We start from the raw sequence: 21,585 nt of genomic DNA, 5'->3' as shown, positions 1-21,585 counted from the left end.
ATTTTCACTACAGGACACAACCTATCTTTGCTCTTCTTTAAATCTCAGGCTTCAACAGTGGAGTGCTGCTGCTTACGTATTTAAAATCTTAATAAAAAGAATGTTTAAAAAATGTAACATTGCTCATTAAAGTTAAGTAAATTTAAGGTTTCTATTATATTTAAACCTTTGGTTAAGTTAAGCATTTGTTTTTCCTTAAGAAAGCTCTTGTTTTATGATTGTAGGCATATTGGATCTCTTTGTGACATTAAATATTTGCTCCTAGCAAGGTTTAAGTGCACTGGCATTGTAGGTGTCTGTCTGTCATATTGCTACCTGACAAAATACAGCATACATGGAGAAAGTTGCATTTGGTTCATTTCCAGGGTTAGGCTTACTGGTTTTACTCTAGGGAAGAAAACTAGAGTAAGAATGTATATCTGTCCTTGTCTTGGCAGAAATGATGGGTGAAATCCTGGCCCTATTGAAGTCAGTGGCAGTTTTGATATTGATTTCAACAGGAGCATTTCACATGAGAAGCACCTCTCATGAGGTGATCCGATTGAGCAAAATCTTAAATAAATATTTAAATCTTCCTTGGATTAAGAAAGATTTCAATTCCTGGTTGGCTTGTTTTCCTGTTGACAAGAGGAGTGGTTTGCATGTGGTTTATTGAAGCATATTTGTTCCAAGTTCCCATTTACATGTTCTAAAAAGTCCAGTACTGTGGCTCTTTATATTTCTATCCTTTATTTGGAAATGTGGCTGTCCTGAGAAGTTTTTGCATGTGCAAAATAAACTGACACAGTAAAAAATTTAAAAAATGTGTTTTGAAGTGTGTTTTCTGCTCTGATGCACTAGTATAAATTATGCCTTGAAGTTATGCATAATTTCAGGTGGTAATTATAAAATAAAAGGTATTTTAGAAATTATTCAGTCACAGAAGCACTAAAACCTCATCTCTTAAACATCTATATTATCAAATATTGTATTTAGGAAACATTCATTCTGTGAAGGTATTAAGTGTGTAAATGGTGATTGTGTTAATTATGTCCTTAAAATACATAAACAGACCAGTTTCCTTAGAACTATTGTTTTGTCAATTCATTTTACATTTTTGAAGTCTTTTTGGTTTGTATTACATTTTGCCCTATTGATGTGAGCTATTTGCACAAGTATTTTAACTGCTTTTGCCCTATATCCAGGTCAGTAAAATACTTCATCTTGCATCAAGTTTGGTAACAGAGTCCTGGTTACTGCATCACGTCATGTACAAATGCATCTGTACAATGACATCATAGTGCAACAGCACCACAGATCAGTAGATACTGCATCCCTGAAAATGAAATTACACCAGCCTGCCACAGCAGCATCATGCCAGAGAGCAATTATGGCCATGTAATGCACAATGAGGCAATGGCATCTGTTAACACTACGATACCAAGGCCAACCTGATGCAACACCACTGGGCCATAGCACAAATGATGCCGCACATGCCAATGGCATCATCATGCAATAGGATCATGCAAATATGGCAACACTGCCAGGATTCTGATTTTCTTGCCACGTGTGGAGCTTTTCTTAAAGCCCCAGGGCCTGGAGCCACGTTATGTGAGATTAGCACCTTTTCTTTAGAAAATTGCGAAGCCCCTAGTGTTTGTGCTGGCAGACGGGGGCCCTACGGGCTCAGACACCCGAAGGCAAACTAACCAGCGACCCCCTGGCCACTGGGGACTGGCCAGTCACAGCCCTGCTGCTGGGACTGGGGAGCGCTGCTCTGCGGCAGACCCCTGGGTCGGGGGGAGGAAGCCCGAAGCTGGCGGGGCGGGACAGGCTGCCCGAGCCAGGCCGGGCTCCCCGCGCCCCAGAGCCAAACCTTCACCCCCGCCGCCCGACCACAGCCCAGCCCGCCGCCAACAGCGCCTGAGTTCAAACAGAAGCGGAAGCGGAAGTAGCTATAGGCCGGAAGCGGAAGTCGACGGGAGCGGAAGTTGGGAAGCTCTCCCTCCTCTCCCTCCACTGGAAGGCCCAGAGGCGCGCTCGGTCCCGCCTCCCGGAAGGGGAAGCCGGCTCTGGCCCGGCTCCGCCTCCCTCTGGCGGCCATCTTGGACAGTCGCGGCGGTGGAGGGGGGCAGCGGACGGACCCGCATCCCGGCGCTTGCTGTGTCCCGCCCGAAGTTCCTTCTCCCCCCTCCCCGGCGTCTGCGGCCGGACGGAGCTTCCCCGAGGGACCGAGCGGCCGAGGCTCCCGTCTGAGCAGCGAGAGGTAGGCGGGCTCCCGGCCGGGCCGCAGGGGCCTAGGGCGGCTCGCAGGGGAGGGATCGGGGAGCTGCCGGCGCTTGGCGGGAGCGTGGGGCCGGCCGGGGGGGCGGAGCCCCTCGCGGGGCGGGGGGGGGAGGTACCGACACCGGCGAGCTGCGCCCTCCCCCGGCAGAGCCCCCTCCGGGCTAGGGGAGGCCCCTTCTCCCAGGGCCTCTCCCGGGGGGTGTCGGGGCTTTTTCTCGGTGTCCCCGGGGAGTGCGGGCCTGAGCCCCCCCCCGCTCGCCGATTCTGCTGGGTCCTTGGTGGGATCGGGGAGCCGGTCCCTGGGAGCGGGCTGTAGGGGAGCAGTCGGTTGTTTCCGCTGGCAGGATTTGGCTGGTGGTGAGGCCCCCCCGGCTCTCTGGGTAGGAGAAGAGGAGAGGGGATAAGCCAGCCGTAGCACGGATGCTCCTCACCCGGATGTGTTCATTTACTTTCCCCGGTCTTGTGGTGTCATTTCCTCCTGGCTGTTTAATCTTAGCGGGGGAGCGGTTTATTATCATAGGGAATTTCTTACGGGGATGGGGTGGAAGCTGTTTTTCAAGGAAAACTGTCAGGTTAGAAATATTAATAAAAAAAAAGTTGTATTTGTAAGCAAAGGTCTTTTAAAGCCCCGTTAGCTAGCATTAGTCACCCTCTCCTTGGTTATCTGCATTCATCTGGTAAGACCCTGCAGACCCATATCCAAGTGAGTAAGGGTTTTCAGGGTTGGGTCCGGCTTTTGGTGCTTAGACACACAAATGTCTATGTAAGCGATCTAGAAATGCTACAAAGGAAAATCTGATTCCAAACAAAAGCTGTTCCCATTGAATGTGTTTTAAAACATCCCAGATATGTTTCTTTTCAGTTTTGTAAATGTTTTCCTTTTAACTTAAGGGAATTACAAGTGCCTCTATTTGTGAGGGAGGACAACAATACTGTATACAAATATATTTGTTGTTACAATATAATTTTTGTATTTTTCATGCAACCTATAAGCAGTAAGGCACACCATTCTCAAAGACTTCTGACTGCCAGACACAGTACAATTATAACAATTAAAATACCTCACTTAGTCAGCTTCATGCAAGTTCCTCTATGTGAGTGAACCCCCATTGACTTACACTGGGGCTTCATGGGGGCACAGAGTTCTGCCCATGTAGTGCAGTTTGCAGGAACAGAAATCTCATTTGGTTTCTGGGGGGAAGTTGCAAGAATAAAGACAAAACAAAAATCCACAGTGTGAAAGTCAGTTTTTTAGCAAATATGTTAACCACCCTTGGAATGCAGCCTAAGAGTGATATATCCTTGAGTACTGATTTGTTCATCCTTAGCATCAGTCAGCTGTAAATTTCTCTGCTCATTATTTTAATGAGATGTTCCCAAAATCGGGGTTTCATGTCCAACCTGTAGTATAACTTTACTCTCCTTTTTAAAAAAGAGACAAACAAACAAAACCCACCATACCCCACAGTTATTTTCTCTGTATTTCTTTTTTTCTTTATCCTAAGGCACATACAACTGGTCTTTTGGGAGAATACATCCATTTGTACACTAGTCAGATTTCAAGGAACACCATGTAATAATATGGTCCTAATAAAATCTGAATGTTGTCTGTGGGATTTTTTTTTACTTCCGTGTCTCCTACAGCATTAAATGAGCATTGTCTCATACCTTTATAAAAGTTGTCAAACTTCCAATAATAAGGCCAAGTGACTTTCTTGATTTCGTGATTTATTGTATGAAAAAAGTTGAATGGTAGGCTTTTAATTGGTGTATATTCTAGAGATGTTAGTTGAGAAGGAGTGTTGCTTCCCTTCTTCCCAGGAGAGACATGAGACTTCCCTTTGTTACCGACAGCTTTGATTTCAGTAGGAGCTGTGTGTACATCTGAGGGCACATAACTTGATTTGAAAATGCCTTTTCTGTTGATTTAATGGGTCTTAAAGCAGACAACATGATTCTTATTTTAGCATCTTTCACCCAAAAGTCAGTATGCTTCATAATGGGTTTCTCAAAGTTTTTAGAGTCATATAGCACAGATAAAAATTAATTTTGCTTTAAACACATATTGAATCAAGAAATGAATTCAACTCTTGAGGAATTTAGCTGCTAAAAACCCTGCTCCAGATGGCTGGAGGTTCAACTTTACACAAACTGTGTTCAGTAAAAATGTAGGTTTTGTTTTTCCATTTCCAATTTTTAGATAACATTGAATGTGGAGAGAAAATAGGTCTATGTTAATTAATATATTGTCACACTAATTAGTTTTTATGAAACTTACTAGGATAACCAATTATAAGTAAATGACTGTCTTTTCTCTCCATTGGGGGGGCATTATTTTAAAAATCAAAGTACGTAAAGGTAGGCAAGAGCTTGAGTGCATAAAAAAGTCTTAAAATTCATGTGCACTGTGTCCCTTAGTAGTCTTTCTAGTGGCCCTGCTGTGCGGATCTTCTGCTTAGCATGTCAAGAGTGTCAGCCATCATAATCTGTTCAGTTGGTGCTCTGGCACAAAACCAGATTGATTTTTTCAAGGTGCCTTGCATAATGCAGAGCCATTCATGTCGTGTATTTTTGTTTGTCTTAACAGTAACTGCTACTCTTGGGTAACAGTCTTCTCTGGTTGATTTTAATATTTAGAGAAACCTCTGAGCCATGAATGCATTATCTCTGGAAACTCTGGCTAACAGGATGTTCTAAATTTGCCATGTGCACATACAGTGTGGCGGTGATGATATTTAAGAATCCACCATATGTACAGGTTTGAGTGGAACTTCTTTTAAAAAGCTTTTAGGACTGAAAAGTGGGAAATCACTAGAGAACTAGCTATTCAGAAAGGAAGGTACTTTGAAGTCGGCTGAGTGTTTTCCTATTTGGAAGATGCAAGGAGGACATGATGGACTGTGAGGCAGGTTGACTGGCAGCTGGAAATGAGGAGGGTTTGGGGAGGGAGGTGTTATGCAAAGGGGAAACTGGGAAGAAAATGTATTGTACTTTTGGCAAGTTATTTTTTTTATCTATATCTGTCTTGTTTTTGAGTTAGGTACTTTTTGTATTCTATATTTGTGTGGTGCCTAACACTTTTGGTGCTACCAGAATATAAATAAAAAATAAAATTAGTTTGTGCCAAGTAGTCCTTGGCTCAGAATTCAAAAACATTAAGAGGAGTGTTTTTCCTCCTCTTTGAAAAAATAAACATACAAAGCAAATTATTTCTCGGTACTGGAAACAATCAAATAAAATCAGGGTCAGACTTGATGTTCAGGTGTATTTGTTGTAACATAGTGCTCTGGAATTTCCGATACCTTCTTCAAACCAGCCTTTGTAACCATTAATCTGTTTAAACAGAACTAACTGCATTGAGTCCTTGGGATCAGAAAGTCTAGCACTAGTCGACAGGAATTGAGTTTGCTGCCTGCAGTCTGTCTTGTTGGTGGGTCAGCAAGAACAAGTTGTGACCACCATTTATTTGAGGGGGGTTGCTTTCATCAACCATGTTATCGGTAAGATTATATTGAGGTCATGTCTATTTATAATTTTTTTTAAAAAACTAGATGAGCAACAACAGTAATAAGAGAGCACCAACAACAGCAACGCAGAGACTTAAGCAGGACTACCTTCGAATTAAAAAAGATCCAGTGCCTTATATCTGTGCTGAACCCCTCCCATCTAATATCCTTGAATGGTAAGAATCCGAATGAATTGTTCTTACGATCATAGAGACCCAGACCATCTGGGTTGTCAAGTCTGAGCTTCATATACACCTTCATTTTTGTATTGGAATCTTTTTTTGGTGTGAGGGGTAGTAAAAGGAGACGGATATGAAGCTGTTGAGCTGAGATGATAACACAAATTATAAATGGGTTTCCCTTTGGAAATTTGATGCACATAAGGTGTTGGGTTTCCCACCTCTAATACAAAATTCCTTTGTTCCTTTAGGCACTATGTTGTACGAGGACCTGAAATGACTCCATATGAAGGTAAACATTAGCTTGTTGCAAAAGTATGCACATGCTGTATATTGCTATCGATATTTGATGAGTAGTAGTTCATAATTGTATGAATGGGTCTGTCTTATGTAACAGAAGTGGTTTTCAATGTATGAGCACAACGATTTACTTCAATCATAAAACTTTGACTTGTGTAATAGCCTCTTGAAATGAGATAATATTAGCATTGTCCTCTAATGAGTCCCTGTAGCACCAAGTAATTCTAGCAAATCCCTTAGTGTTCCTCAAAGTCTTAGCACAGTTCTCTCTGATCTTTTTTTATGTGGCACCCTTAGTTCTTTGTTTAAAGAAGTCTGATTTTTAGCGATTGCCACAGATCGTCTGGAAAATGGAGGGAGCCCGGTTGGTTGGTAGCCAAGATGAACAGTGTTAAAAATAGCCAGTTTTGTCAGATTTTACTTTAAAAAAACAAACTGAAAGTGCTAATAAAACTTATTTATGGCTTATCACATATTCTGCTCTTATTAGAGTTGAGGCATGCACCCTTTTTGGTAAATGTCATCCCTGGAGAGGCTGAGTATCATATCTAATTAATTTGCCTAAATATAATAATTCACTGTATATTCCAGCCTCACCCAAAGGATCTGCTTCTGAAATTGGATTTTTCGGTGGACTTAAAATGTCCAGCATGATGATAGCGGGCAAGACCCTGCCATTTGTGCAGATGTGTGTTTAAATACATTTAGGGAGAACTCTTTGTAGATGAAATAAGGACTTGACAATTGGAAAACATTGCTTGCTTTGTGCAGATGACAGAATAATAGTACCTCCAAAATATGTCTTTCCCAAAGGTACTGACCATCATTTGTATCAGTGAAGGGCCTAAGTTGATTCGTTTTTAAATGTTTGGAGTGTGTATATAGTAAATGTACCTTTAAATCTTATTTGCTGCAACATTTTAAGTATTTGAGGAAAGCATTTCCTTGGTGCAGAACAAATCTTTCCTTTTTTATATACAATACAGGTGGCTATTATCATGGGAAACTAATTTTCCCCAGAGAATTTCCTTTTAAACCTCCTAGTATTTATATGATAACTCCTAATGGAAGATTTAAATGCAATACAAGGTAAGGATTTTCTTCTAATACTTGAATTAACATCTGTTTTGAAACTTGTATCACATGTAGTATTATTTTCCCTTTTTACTAATGGCAAGGAATAAAGTGCACTGCTTGTTTTGCTTTTTGAAGGTTGTGTCTTTCAATCACTGATTTCCACCCTGATACATGGAATCCAGCTTGGTCAGTCTCAACAATCTTGACAGGCCTCCTTAGTTTTATGGTGGAAAAGGGCCCCACATTGGGCAGCATAGAAACCTCAGAATTCACAGTAAGCTTCTAATAATATATCTTTTATTTAATTTAAATTGTTGTTGTTGTTGTTGTTGAGGTCAGGGTATGTTGAGCACATCACAGTGGTTAGGCACGAGACTGGAATCCAGCAGTCGTGGGTTCTAAACCTGGCCCCTCCTTTGAATTTAGTCGTAGGGCAGATGAGAAAATGAGGGTGTTTAAAGGAGCACAGAGTCAAGAGTTTGGATCACAGGTGGGAAATGTAACTTGAGTGCCACAGCTTCTGACTACAAAGCTAATTTTTTACGTTGAAATATTTGTTTATTAATAGGTTAGTTGGAATTCAACATTAGGCTAAATAGGTCGGTCTTTCAAATCCAAGGGAGGGATTTTGTAACCTTTTCTTCTCGCCCTTCTGGACAAGACCTTTTGACTGTTTTGAAGTGAATGTTCTCCATAAAATGTAGCTACTTTACTGGACACTTTCTCCCCGCTGCTCCCATCCCTCTCGCCCTCCAATTACCATTGGGCAGACACAGAATGGAAAAGCATTCAAATAAAATGCAGCTAAGAACTTCTGAAGAGTGGGGTTTATAGAAAGTCATTACCAATGAGTCTGTATTCACAAATGTGAAGTCGCTGCAAATAATATAAAGTACTAGGTTAGCCCCTTTTTAGCGTTCTTATGTGAAATATCCTCCAGATGCTTTAATGCTTAATGTATATTTTAAAATTTAATTTTCAAGCTGATGTTCCTTTTTTCTTTCCTTGATAGAAAAGACAGCTTGCTGCACAAAGCTTAGCATTTAATTTAAAAGATAAAGTCTTCTGTGAGCTGTTCCCTGAAGTGGTGGAGGTAAGAAAGTTCATTTGATTATTTCTGGCTTTCACGTTTTATCACTGTAAATATGCAGATTATGCAAATTAATTGGCCAAGATTTTCAAGAGACTAGTCACTTTTAGGTTCCTCAATTTTGGGTGTCCAATTTGAGACCCATCTAAAAGCAGCCTGATTTTTCAGTGTATAAAAATTAGAAACATGATTCTCTAGGTAGAAAAATCTGTATTTAAATACCAAGATCTGTTGCTTGGAGAATCAAAAGTTGTACATTTAGGGACAGATTCCACCGGTCCAATATAGATGTGCTAGAGAAGGGAGAGAATCTACAGAAAGCACTTCCTCCCATTGGACTCGTACAGGGGAGACAGCCATAATTTGGATGCAAGCCTGGGGAAGAACAAAGCGAGTCTGGCTAATGCTGTTAGCAGTATTCACAGGCACAAAGGGAATTTCTGGGCCTAGTAATCGGTCATTAGGTCTAGGGCTTTTGAAACACAGTGCATCAAATCGATCTAGACTTCAGAGTTTGGTTACCTACATTCTCCATTACACATCTGTATACATTCCATAGTGTAGTTTGTAGCCTTTTTTTTTTTTTTCCCTTGGGGCCTTCTGAGCTCTGGGGTCTCATCTCCACTTCCTCCTCCCCTCATAATTAGTCTTGGACTGGAGCATTGGAATCTGCTTTCCCTATAATCATTTAGCAGAGTTGCCAGAGAACATGAGATCCTCCGTCCTTCACAGTGCTCTCGTCCCAATAGCCCCAAAATGGTTAAAATGTGCAGTTTGATACCCCATAGTGGTAATGATATTGTTGTCAGAACCTGAGTTATCTATACATTTAACTTATAAGAGATTTACTTGGGGCCTAAACATGAGACAATGCTCTGAGGATTCCTGTTTCTTCCATTTCAGTTCTTTGGGAATTGTTGGGTTGTTCGTAACTCTTAGAGTACTTGAATTACATTTTCCCACTCAAGGGTCTTCAAAGTGGCAAATATAGAGGCAGTCTTAAAAGACATTTTCTGAATAAAATGTGTCCCAATTCTCAGAAAAAATTCAAATTTTAAACCAGGTATAGAAAATGTACAAGTGAACATTTAAAAACGAAACATAGTTTGGCTAAATGACGACCACGAGAAGGTGTCGTAGTTACTGTCTGCAAATATTTGAAGGTGTAAACCTCCAAAGAATGTGAAGAATTGTTTTAGGTCTTTTCAAATGGATATCAATAAATAATGGGGTTATATTAAGAGAGAAGCATTTAGGGTGAATATTATGGAAAGGTTGCTAATAGTGAAGTTCACTACTCTGTGAAATAGTTACCTCGAGAAATTGTGCAATCCCCATTTTTTAGGACATTTAGAGTGATACAGAGCATTGGAAAGTATAGTATATGGAACAACAATCCAGGACTAGATGGGACCTATAGACTATATGACCTTCCATCTCTTAACTTTTATAACTTCATTATGGATAAAAAATGAGCAAGAAGCTGTCTCTGTGGAGCTGCACCTGAATATACATGAAGAAGAAATATCTTCTGCATCAGTCTCGCTTCTTTGCATGGATAGACTTTTTGATAAGACACAAGGTGACTTGCCAGACAGCTTAATCCACTTCACTTCCAATGATTGCTTTCATTTTTTTCCTCCAGGAGATCAAACAAAAACAGAAAGCACAAGAAGAGCTCAATAACAGACCTCCACCCCTCCCGTTACCAGATGTTGTCCCAGATGGGGAAGCACACCATGGTCAAAATGGGATACAGCTCCTTAATGGGCACGTACCACTGGCAGCTGCCAATCATCCAGGTCTTCAGCAGGCCAATCGTAACCATGGACTCTTAGGAGGAGCATTGGCGAACTTGTTTGTTATAGTTGGTTTTGCAGCCTTTGCCTACACAGTCAAGTATGTACTGAGAAGCATAGCGCAAGAATGAGGAACGTAACAGAAGTCCAAGACCAAATTAGTGGTAGTTGCAGAATGAGTGGGACTCTGGGCATCAGACTTTGACACTGGGATAAATATTTGTGCTACCATGACGCAGGTAATATATTGGTTGGCTCATGGGTTTAGTTTGGAAAATGAAGCAGGTGTGATTTGTTAGGGAAGAAAAAGGTGTTCTGCTCACAGTTCCTTTGTCCTCACTACAGTTTTAAGTGATTCACTAGCAAGTCAAAGCATTATTGATGTGAAACTGGCATTTTGAATGCTTTGATTTTTATAGCACTTACCCCTTGTTTTCTGAAATTAAAAATCTTTTAAGTAAATGAGGCTTTTTACCAGATTGAACAATTTTTAAAGTATGACACTTGAAGATGCATATCATATGTTCAGCATATATTTTCAGCTGAGAATTTCATTTGCGAAGAGTCAATTGTACAAGTTTGGAATGAGTAAAATGCAAGTTTCCTCACTGACTTTACTTCTGAAAGACCTGGTTAATGTGAATGTTGGTGTTACAGAAAGCGGCTAGTTCACTTTGTAATAGAGAATGAATGTCATTGCATATGTAGTCAATAACAATGATTAGATGAGTTGGAAAGTAACACAATGTGTGTTGGTTAAATATGTTTTGTCTAAATTGTTACAGTAACATTTAAGAAGGTTTAGTTTGGCTACAAGAACTGCAGTTGCCAGCCTTCGAAAACCATTTACACGCAAAAAGCATTTAAAATGGGTTTAGTGGCGGTGCTCATAAGCAAATTTTTTTAAAACTTTTTGGTTTTGTTTATTTAATTACAATTTTCCATTTTGGAAATTAGTGTGATTTCAAAGTGAAACAACTTGTGCTCAGAAAGAAAACATGTTTGCCACTGTTCTGTTTAAAATATCTGCAAGGAACAATGAAGAATTGTAGTCTATATTTCAGATGAAATATCCTTGGATTCTGGGTTTTTCGGTGAGTAAAATGGCATTGCCCCTTCAGGGCCTAATGAGGAAAGAAAAAGGAGACTGAATACTGGGCCATCTTTTCAGAAGACTAGTGGATTCCTCTGAAGTGCTCTAATTACAGTAAACTTAAGCCATTTATTTGCAATCAGTTCCATTTAAATTACTTGACCCTGTTTTCAAACTCCATTACAAAAAGAGCTTATTCTAAGACTTCTTATTTTGCTTGACTTATGGAAGCCCTCTGCTTCTATTAAATTAAATTCTTAGGCATGGTTCCATGCATATGACCACTGAATGAGGATTGCATTCCAGTGGGCAGTGCCAAGATTATGATAGCATGGATATGCACTAAAACTATTAGTGTAGTTTGCAGTCAGAAATGCTACTTTTACAGCTCATACCTTATTAAAAATTGTAATTAAGAGAAAATCCTTATGACTTTATTCAAATGCTTTGACTTATCATAAAGGCAATCTTACTGTGCCTTTCATAATTGGCGATGACTTTTAGTCACCCAGCAAATGAAATATTATTCCCTGTTATGATCTAACAAAGACTGTAAAAGAAGTTGGCAGAATGGAAAGCTCTGCACCTAACCGCGTATTGTGTTAAATGTTCTGAAGAGCCCAATAAATGTTACCTCATGTATTTAAGAATGTGTTTTATTTGGGCTGTTTTGTTTTGTTTTCCTTTGGCAGGTTTTTGATGTTTGATTTTTCTGCTTCTGTTTGGTATTTTGAAATTACTGGATTACCAAAAAAAAAAGTGTTAAACCCATGAGCCATGTAGTTTAGATAATCAGAAAATATGTGCTGTGACCAATTCTCTGAAATAGGTATGGATTAGCAGAACTAACAGAGTAGCTCCAGACTAAAGACATCTTAAAACAGACCTTATTTGGGGGTGGGAGGGGAGCGTGTGCTGGGCTTGATTTAAAGGGTATTTATAAACTGTTTAAAAATTGGTTTTGTTTTTGATCAAATTTTATTTATAATTGCTCTTTAATTTGCCTCTTGTTTGTGCTTAATCTGTTCTTGTAAAGAGAAGCCCCGGTTGTATCTTTTGTTTCTAGAAACTGTTCAGTCTTCTGCAATTATGGGTTTTAAAGACTGGTTTGCAAAGCATACAGATCTGTAGCAAAGGTTGAGCTGCCTCTTATATCATCATACCGCTGAAATGAGTTTCAGGCTTCTCATGCCTTCTTTTGCTACCATTGTCATTTCCTATAGGCAGATGTTTATGCAGACTGCTACCCAGCATTGTGTATCTTTCTCTCATGAAGGCTCTTTGGGCCACAGGCATGAAGATGAAGGCAAGGAGACCTTCGCTGTGGTACATTCATGCCCTGTGTGAATGTATGTACTGGAGGGGAAAGGATTAATAACCTTAGAAGGACATTGTTCAACAATCCACCACTTTATTGCATGGCAGTAAGTTGGCCTTGCAGTTAGCCCTGGGTATCTGAAGGTGAAGTCCCTTTTTATTAAAGTGCCTCAATTGGGAATGCAAAATTGATACTATTATAGAATCCTGAATATGCTGCATTTTTTTGAAAGATTAATTGTTGATTTTTTTTTTAAAGTGGAGCTCATCTTCAGTTAGTGATTTTTCTTTAACGCCCTGAAGAAGGATGAAAAGACTTGGCAGTGCTTTGAAAAGCTAGCAGACTTGCTGCACCCCCGCCCGACATTTTGGTACATGTCCTTGCTCCTTGCCTTTGGTAGCAAAATATGTATCCCTTCCTGTGTAGGTTTTAGTGAATGTAAATAGTATTTACTATGGTATGCAGTATCCGAACTTTGATTTTGTTACCAAAGTCAGTAGATGGAATTAATCATTCTTTGCCATGCAAAAATGTTGATATCATGCCCTGAGGCAGTATGTTATCTTAATGACATAATAAAACTGAAAGTTGTCCTTTTGTGCGTCATACTGGAACAAATGGTGTCTTGACCCTTCTCTTCTATGCTGCATTTCCTTAGCTCTGTAAGATTGCAGTACACAGTTGGTGGAAAAGATTTGCGCCTCTCTTGGATCATGAGACATCTCAACTATAGCCTTCTTAAATTTTTCAGAATTAGTTTTTGGACTTGTGTGTAGTTAAAATTTTTCGCCAATCTTCAGTTCAAGGAAGTCACATCACCACCTATTCTTGATGCCTCAGCTGCAAACTTTAAGCATGTTTTTGAGGAGTAGAAATGACTGCATTGTAAAGTTATCCATTCATAATAAAAACAAAACTACTCATGTTTAAAATGCATGTTTTTTCTATGAGACTTTTTTTGGGAAAGGGAACGTTGGGAGAAATCAAAGCTAGAGATGTTGGATGGACAAGAAAACTATTACTAAGGCAAAGACGGCTGACCTTTTGCTACTGAGGAAACAAGTGCTGACAAGAACATCCCCCACTTAAATATAATGACAAAACATCTGGCATACTATTTTCAATGATGACTTTGGAAGAAAAGATGTTCAATGAACCAATTTAGAAACGGCAGGTGCTTGGCTTCAGTCTGGTGGTTTATTTGATATAGGCTGTTCAGGTGTACTAGCTTCTATGAAGTAGAGGAATTAATGTTTAGCAGCTACTTTAGTTTGGTGAATTACTCTGCCAAAAGTGCATTGGCCTGCTAAACCCAGGGTTGTGAGTTCAATTCTTGAGGGGACCATTTAGGGATTTGGGGCAAAAATCTGGAGATTGGTCCTGCTTTGAGCAGGGGGTTGGACTAGATGACCTCCTGAGGTCCCTTCCAACCCTGATATTCTGTGAAAAGTAATGTTTATGGCTGGCATCTCAAATTATTGCTTTTTTCTGTACATTAGGTAGAGCATCTCGTGTTTAGTTACAGTAGAGCATGAAGAACAACAATCTGGTTTTAAAATACAGATGTGCCAGCTCATATTGCTGATGCACCTTTAAACCCTGAAGGGGAATAACCACAAATGAACGTAAGATTGCGCAAACTGGTGTTGCATCTGCATCTGTAGCTTTGTAAAGGTAAGGAAGAAATGTCTTAGTCTGGGTTTGGGAGAGAAAACAGCATTTCAGCTTTGTACTTCATTCATGTTTAGTCAATGTCAGCCCGAACACTTCCATATGAAAACTTCTAATAAACCATATACTTTCCAAGTCCAGCTAATACCTTGTCCTCTAGTCCAGTGTTTCCCAAACTTGGGGTGCTGCTTGTGTAGGGAAAGTCCCTGGCGGGCTGGGCCGGTTTATTTACCTGCTGCATCCGCAAGTTCAGCCGATTGCGGTTTCCACTGGCCGCGGTTCGCTGCTCCAGGCCAATGGGAGCTGCTGGAAGCGGTGGCCAGTACGTCCCTCGGCCCACGCCGCTTCCAGCAGCTCCCATTGGCGTGGAGTAGCGAACCGTGCCAGCGGGAGACGCGATTGGCCGAACCTGTGGACGTGGCAGGTGAACAAACTGGCTCGGCCCGCCAGGGTTTTTCCCTGCACAAGCGGTATCCCAAGTTTGGGAAACACTGCTCTCATCCATTTATGCCTGGAGGTGCCTCAATTCCTCTGCAACCTATATATATATCGCTATCCTTTCACCACTGTAATGCAGCCACCGCTGTAGTTGGAGCACAACATCCAGCTAGACATACCCATCAGTCTTCCATCTGAGAAATTAATCAAATGGTGCACTAAGAAAAAGGACTGAGTTCTAATTTGTCTTCCGTCTGAGGCAATTCCTCTGTTCAGTGAGGAGTAGCATTGGATTAGATGCTGAGCAGAGTGGTCCTAGGTGTCTAAAAATAAAACTTGAAAGCTTGTCTCTCTTGCCCACAGACAGTCCAATAAAAGACGCTACCTCACCCACCTTGTCTCTCTGAAAACACAACTGTCTCAGTCTGAAATAGAAAATATTTCATGTTCCCAGTATTCCCTTCTGAAACTATAGTAGATGGCTATTTCCATCCTTGAGTTGAGTGCTGGGTAAAACAGGTTAATGGTATCCTGTCACTTATCTTTTAATTCTACTCTATAGAATTTAGCCATTTGTAATAATGGGCTAATTCTAATATGTTACATTTGTGACTCGAGAAAATCCATGGAAGTCAATACATTTGATCTGGATTCATACCAGCTCTTACTGCAGTCCATTTCTATGTTCCCCAGTTTTCTTAAATTAGTTCTTTCCTCTTCGAGCGATCTGCATTCCTAACTTTTGTCCAAAGAATTGTATAAAGAGCGCTTCTGAACTTAGTTGTTTAGAAGGACAGAAGCATCCATCATTTCAGCTGCCCTAAACAAAGGATCCAGATCCTGACAGTATTTGTGAATTAAATAGATAAATTAATGCATCCAATGGGTCATTGAGTCCAATAAGCCACATGCCAAAACATAAGGCCTGCTTCTGGGGTGAAATGTATAGTCATAACTATATCACTTGCTGTAGCCTCCCAGAATTTTGTGGTCTTGTGTGAGGATAACCCTCATGTCATTCTTCAAAACTGTCCCCCTTCCTTGCCACAAATGTGGGGAATAATTTTCCTTTGGCTGCAGCTGTATGAATGCTTAGATGTGAATCTAGCCAGTAGGGGGCATTGGTGACACAACTAGAACATAACTTGGCAAGTTTCAGTTGCAGGAAGAGAGGAAGTAGAGGATGTGAGAAACTGATCTTCACCCACCTGCCTGCTGCAGAGAGGAAGAAAACCGTTAGGATAAGGAAGCTGCAGATGCCACAAACTGTTCCTGCTTGGTAAGGACAGTCTCAGTTTTAAGAAAGACATAATGGTTTCCTGCAGTCACACTGGAAAATCCATCTATTTCATTGCATTTCAGAGGGGCTAAAAGTGTGGCCATCTTCTACCTTCCAATTATCCCTGCTAATTGCTTTCACCTGTTGGCATCTATGGAACCAAACAACAGCAAAGGAACTGGTATGGAAGGAAAAGTGCCTCACTGTAAATTCCTTGTTTGTAGGTTGTGCGTGCTTCCATCAAAAGGCCGGAATTTAAAAAGTCATAAAAAAATCATAAAAATAACATTCACCAGATGCTGAAACTGTTCCCATTTATCAGAGAAATCTCTGCTTAGGTAATTTTTTTTAATGTGTAATACATCTAGGAGATGGGAACAGATCTTTTGATGCTATTCTGGTTTAATGAGTAAATGTTTACACAGAGTTTTTAACCCCCTCCCCTCCTATTACAGGATTGTTCCAGTTTGGTTAATGGTTCAGTGAAGATGGAAAGACTCAGTGGGAGTTGGACTGGGCCCTAAATATCCCTCCCCAATATGTCCCATTTCCATAATGAACCATTCTGACCTGTTGTGTAATTATGCTTTTAGTATGTAATTGGACTATATAATTGAAATTTTTTCTTGATCTTACAGTAGCTTTGAAATTGAGAAATTGCCAGATTCTTTCTTTCTTTCTTTCTTGTAACATGATAAAAGCCATCCAACTATGCTATTCATTAATTGCTTGCAAATGCTCCCTTTATTTCCTTTATTTAAATCAGCTTGTTTTTAAAGTTACTTGGGAACAAACAAAAGAGATCACAGCCCACCTTTCCCTACTGCTCCTATAACCTTTAAAAACATCCCATCTGATTTTTTTGGCTTCAAAATTAGTAATAAAATAAAAATGTGGAGCCCTTCACTGAGATTCTCTGTCAGTCCTTCTCCCTATGCCACATTCCTGATCAGATTTTAAGGGAACAGAATAAGAGAAACTCTAGAGTAATGCCAAATATAAGATCAAGTCTTGGCTTAGATGTGCCTTTTGAATTGTGGTGCTTTGTCAGCGGGTGGCGCTGTAACACCATCTAGGTCTTTCTAAATGAGATCTGGAACCAGATGGCTGGAGAATATAAGGGTGTTGCGTTAGAAGTGTACAAAGGATCCATGAAGGAGACTTCCCGAAATACTGACGTGGCGTATTCTGTCATGCTAAAGTATGTTATGAAAGGCAATTGCAGCAACCCAAACCCTTGACCTTTCTTTAAAGCTGCTGTTTGTTTCTGAGTTTCTATAACCCTTTGACCTAGGACTGTGAAAGCTGTTTGTGTAAGCACACAAATTGTGACTGGGTTTAAACAATAGGATATGAGCGTTTGGTAAACCAAAGACCTGAGCGCTGCTTTCAGGGCAGATCCAGGTTGTTATCCTCTAGATCTATATAGTCCATGCAGCAACAGTGTAACCTGCAGAAGGATGGGGCCCACTAGTGCATTAGCATATGGAAAACATGATCATCAGGGCCGGTGCAAGGATGTTTCGCACCCTAGGTGAAACTTCCACCTTGCGCGCCCCCTCCGCCCTGAGGCACCACCCCTTGCGGCAGCTCCCGCCCTGAGGCGCCCCTCCCTTGCGGCAGCTCCCCACCCTCCGCTCTGAGGCACCCCCTGCTCCTCCGTCCCAGCTCACTCCTGCTCCACCTCCTCCCCGAGCACGCCGTGGCCCAGCTCCCTCCGCCTAAATGCTGGTGGTGCAGCCGAAGATCCAGCCACCGTGGTCACTGCTGAAGAAAATGGTGCCCCTGAAATCCTAGCAGCGGTTGCCTAAATGGTTACACCGGCCCTGATGATCATTAGCACCCAGGCCTAGGGTCTAGGCCTCATTGACTATATCTGGAGCAAGAGGTGCCTGGGGGATTCCAAATGTCTTCATACCTTTTGAGATTTGGAAATTGCCACCCTGCTATTGTTGGCAAGATAAAGTCATTTTGAAAGTCAAGGTGAATCACAGAGGTAAAGATTCAAATGGTTCAGGGAGGGGGGTGTGGTGACCAGAGCACATGACTGTCCGATTTCTGAAGGGGATAAAGCTGGGAAAAATTCTCCCTCTCAACTAGTTTGCATGGCTTTAATATTCAGTAACCTACTTGTCTGACAGTGCACATTCATTGCTTGTCGCTTGCTAGCTACACTTTTTCTAAGTTCCCCAACATTTGAGAACCTAATGTGTCTCACTCCAAATCCTCACCATTAGAAATCCTATAGATAATGGCTGGGGACCAGGAGCCAGGACTCCTGGCTTCTATTCCTGGCTCTGCCATTCACTCACTACGTACCAGTGCGTGGCTTCCTTCACTCTTGCGTGTGAGTTTCCCCCAGTGTAACGTTGGTATAATGCTGCCTACCTCGTGGGTATGAGACTTTGTGTTTTCAAGTGCTTTCAGATCCCTGGCTGGAAGGTGCTGCGAAATGCGAAGCGGTTCTGTTTGGGTGGGTGGCATGGTGCTGTTTTGAGTGGACACTGTCCTATGTCTGCCTGGGTGTACAAGGTTCATGCGATGGAACTGCTGGGGTGCTCTTATACTGAGTGGGGCAGGCTGCTTGTGTCTCTCTGCAGCAGCAAGAGAGGTTGGTTGTGGGGATGGGGTCAGTCCATTGTGGAGAAGGGCACATAGGGGATTAGTAGCATCTGCTCAGCTGGGGTGGGAGAGTAGGATTCCTTTTCCAAGCCCCTAGCAGATTTCCTGTGGGTATAGGGTGCCCTCGGCATCTGGCTCTTGGGATGAGAAAGGGGACGCTGCATGCAGCCCAGCACAGCCTGCACCGGCAGACCAAAAAAGAAATCGCCCCACTCCAGCCTCGAGAATGTCATTTCTTGCCATGGTGTGTGGATCTGTCAGGGCTGTTTAGCTGCAATATGACAGATTGTCCTATTAATGTGTCATCAAGTGCACTTTTACAAATTCATGGCTTGTCTACAACTAACCTGAAAAGGGGGCTTAAGTATGAGAAGGCGCCAAAGAAAGTTAAATATTATTAACAAATAAAGACTGCCACATAGTTTTGATGGAATGTGAGCCGGGGGGGTGGGGGGCGGATAGGTTGTTAACTGTTTAGCTTCTCTGTCTCTGTGTTTCAAAGATCTGGGTTTGTGCTCCCAGCTCTGGCACTGACTCACCTTCTGATTTGGGGTGGGGTGGGAGGAGAATGTTGCTTTGATGCTCTATGCCTCAGTTTCCCCATCTGCAAAGTGGTGAGTAAGGATCCTGGCCAACCTTTGTAAAGCTCTTTAATATCTGTAATTAAATGTGCTCTGTAAGTGCTAAGCAGTGTTACTTGGGGGTTAAGCCCAGTCAGGAAAAGTGAGATATACTCAGCAAAATGGAAGTGCCTTATGGTCTAGTGGATAGAGCAGAGGACTGGGAGTCAGGGCATCTTGAATTTTATTCTTAGCTCTGCTGCTGCCTCACTGTCTAACTTTGTGCCACTTCACTGGTCAGTCCCTCAGTTTCCCTATCTAAAAAACAGCGTGGTTATTCCCTAGCTCGCACGGCATTGATTAGCACAACATGCTCACACACGTATTCCAAGTGCTTTGAGATCTTCCTCAGGCAGGCAATGGGGAATGGTGACACGGCCTTTATTAATGACACAGTGAATCCAAGGCGGTCTGGAGAAAAACAGTTCGCATGGAGCGAAGTTAAAAAGAGAGTAAAAGAGAAGCCCTGACATCTGGATGTGCGTGTGTTGTGATGCTGAGTGCATATTCAAAGCCACATACTTCTAACGCTGCCACATTCCCAGGGGCAGTTTTGCGATTCCTCTAAGATAATGAAGGGGAGTGTGGTGGGGGGAGGGGGGGTGCTGATTTAAATCTTCCCTGGCACAAGGGCCAGGTCCACTTACACGGCGTCTCTAATAGGAATGTGAAGAGAATAGGCTTGACAGCTCATTAGAATGATCCCTCCCCCTTTTTTTTTTCTTTCTTTCTTCAAGTTGATGGAAACACTCTCAGGAAAGAAGTACTTATTTGCTGAGGAAGGCTTTGCCAATTTGCAGCGGGGAAAAGGAGCACCGAGAGAAATCCGAGATGACTGAAACTTAGAGAGAGATACCTGAAATCTTGCATAGGGTGGAAAGGAGCTAGGATGGGAGACATAAGACTCCACATCCTGACAGCTGTTTACAACACTGGAACTGATTGCTTGTCCTCTTCTTAAAGCCAAGGAAAGATAAAGCCGGACAGGGTTTGGCTTGGGACAAGTTTGTCTGCTCCTAATAGACCTGGGTACCTCCTCGGATTCCTTGTCTCTCCCAGTTTTAACTCTTGATGCGTGCGAGAGAGCAATTCTCTCCCTAGAGGACTGAGCCCTTGGTTGGATTCTGCCACGTCCTGCTTCTCCAGGAGAAGAGCGATTGTAGCAGCTTTGGGTTTTCGTCGTCCAGCATTGATGAAGGAAAAGAGAACTGATGGGGGCTGGTGATTAAGGAAGGGGTCCCATCACTAAGCTAAGGATGGGCAGACCCCATTGAGCACCCTTTGAATTGTGCGCAAGGGTTTAAATGACAGAAGGTGAAATCTCCCATTGAAAAGGAACAAACCCACAACCCCCCTCCTGGGCTTATGTGCTGTCAGCTCTGGCCTGAGCTACAGTTGTCCTGAGCCATTTGACTTTCTAGGTTTCATAGCTGAGTGAATTTTAATTGAGATCTGAAGACTTGGTGCGGGTGGGGTAAAATTTTAAAGGCAGAGTTGGGGGAGAAATCTCCTAGTCAGTTTCCATTTATGAAAGCTCTGCGGGGCTGAGCAGACTGACTTCCCTTTCCCCACACCCTTTGCCTGATCAAACTGCGGCTGTGGATCAGAATTTGCAAACAAATAGATCCATGTCGGTTCAATGTATCCAACTTGAACAGAGGATCTCTCCAGAGACAAGCGCGTTGGCGCGTGCTGATGATTTGACATTGTCTACCAGAGTGGATCATCTTCAACAGCAGTAACTTCAATAAGAAAGAAAGAGAAAGGGAGGAAGAAAGAGCCATCCGTATTTATTATTTCGTTTTGCTCCTGGAGAGTATTCAGCCTCGACTCAACACCCCCTTCTAAAAAGAAGCCAAAATGAGGGGCTGGATCTGGCTACTTGTGGCAACTTTATTGTGCCAGCAACTCTCTCTCTTTAGAGTGATGGCAGCAAAGAGAGAGAGAAAGAAGATGAAAGAGCCCAATCAGTATACCGAGCCCTTCAATGCAACCCTGTCCAACAGTGAAGAGCTGCATGGGCATCCCAAGGTATGTATTGAAGTAACCTATGTGTAGTCATTGCACTGAGTAGTTTCTGGATATAATGTGCGGTTGGATTATTTTTTCATTGATCCAACCAATCTTTTAACAAATTCCCTTCCGCTTGTAAGAGAGAGGTGTTAAAATCTTCTTTCTGTGGCATGATTTTTCATCCTCCCGCCCCCTCAAATGACCAGAATACTAGGGATGGTGATGAATTATTGTTTTATTTACTTGCATTACTAATGTGCCCATCCTGGTAGTCTCTGATCATTTATTAAGGCACCTGGTTTGCAGGAAGTTTGT

The 21,585-nt window shown here is 41.9% G+C and overlaps 2 protein-coding genes across 2 annotated transcripts in view; both read left to right on the top strand.

The window, feature by feature from the left end:
• The first annotated feature begins 1,702 nt into the window (after positions 1–1,702).
• Positions 1,703–11,674, top strand: UBE2J2 (ubiquitin conjugating enzyme E2 J2). Its single transcript, XM_039509474.1, has 7 exons — positions 1,703–2,245; positions 5,817–5,947; positions 6,202–6,242; positions 7,237–7,339; positions 7,463–7,601; positions 8,340–8,420; positions 10,063–11,674. The coding sequence occupies exons 2-7, from the start codon at positions 5,817–5,819 to the stop codon at positions 10,345–10,347; spliced, it is 780 nt and encodes a 259-aa protein (XP_039365408.1). The 5' UTR covers positions 1,703–2,245; the 3' UTR covers positions 10,348–11,674.
• Positions 11,675–14,256: 2,582 nt separating this feature from the next.
• C1QTNF12 (C1q and TNF related 12) overlaps positions 14,257–21,585 on the top strand; it is a 49,167-nt gene continuing 41,838 nt past the window's right edge. Inside the window, exons 1-3 of the mRNA XM_039508656.1 lie at positions 14,257–14,301; positions 15,896–16,015; positions 19,995–21,288. Coding sequence (XP_039364590.1) covers positions 21,118–21,288 — 171 coding nt within the window. The 5' untranslated portion in view covers positions 14,257–14,301; positions 15,896–16,015; positions 19,995–21,117. The remainder of the gene's footprint in view (positions 14,302–15,895; positions 16,016–19,994; positions 21,289–21,585) is intronic.

This window comes from Mauremys reevesii, linkage group 21 (assembly GCF_016161935.1).
Source record: "Mauremys reevesii isolate NIE-2019 linkage group 21, ASM1616193v1, whole genome shotgun sequence".
NCBI classification, from domain to species: Eukaryota; Metazoa; Chordata; order Testudines; family Geoemydidae; genus Mauremys; species Mauremys reevesii.
The sequence above is the reverse complement of the archived record's forward strand: the minus strand, read 5'-3'. Positions and strand labels throughout refer to the sequence as shown.

Coding starts and splice junctions, on each gene's coding strand:
- UBE2J2 (XM_039509474.1), top strand. CDS start 5,817: ATGAGCAACAACAGTAATAAGAGAGCACCAACAACAGCAACGCAGAGA. Junction 5,948..6,201: donor CCATCTAATATCCTTGAATG/GTAAGAATCCGA, acceptor TTGTTCCTTTAG/GCACTATGTTGTACGAGGAC. Junction 7,340..7,462: donor AGATTTAAATGCAATACAAG/GTAAGGATTTTC, acceptor TGCTTTTTGAAG/GTTGTGTCTTTCAATCACTG.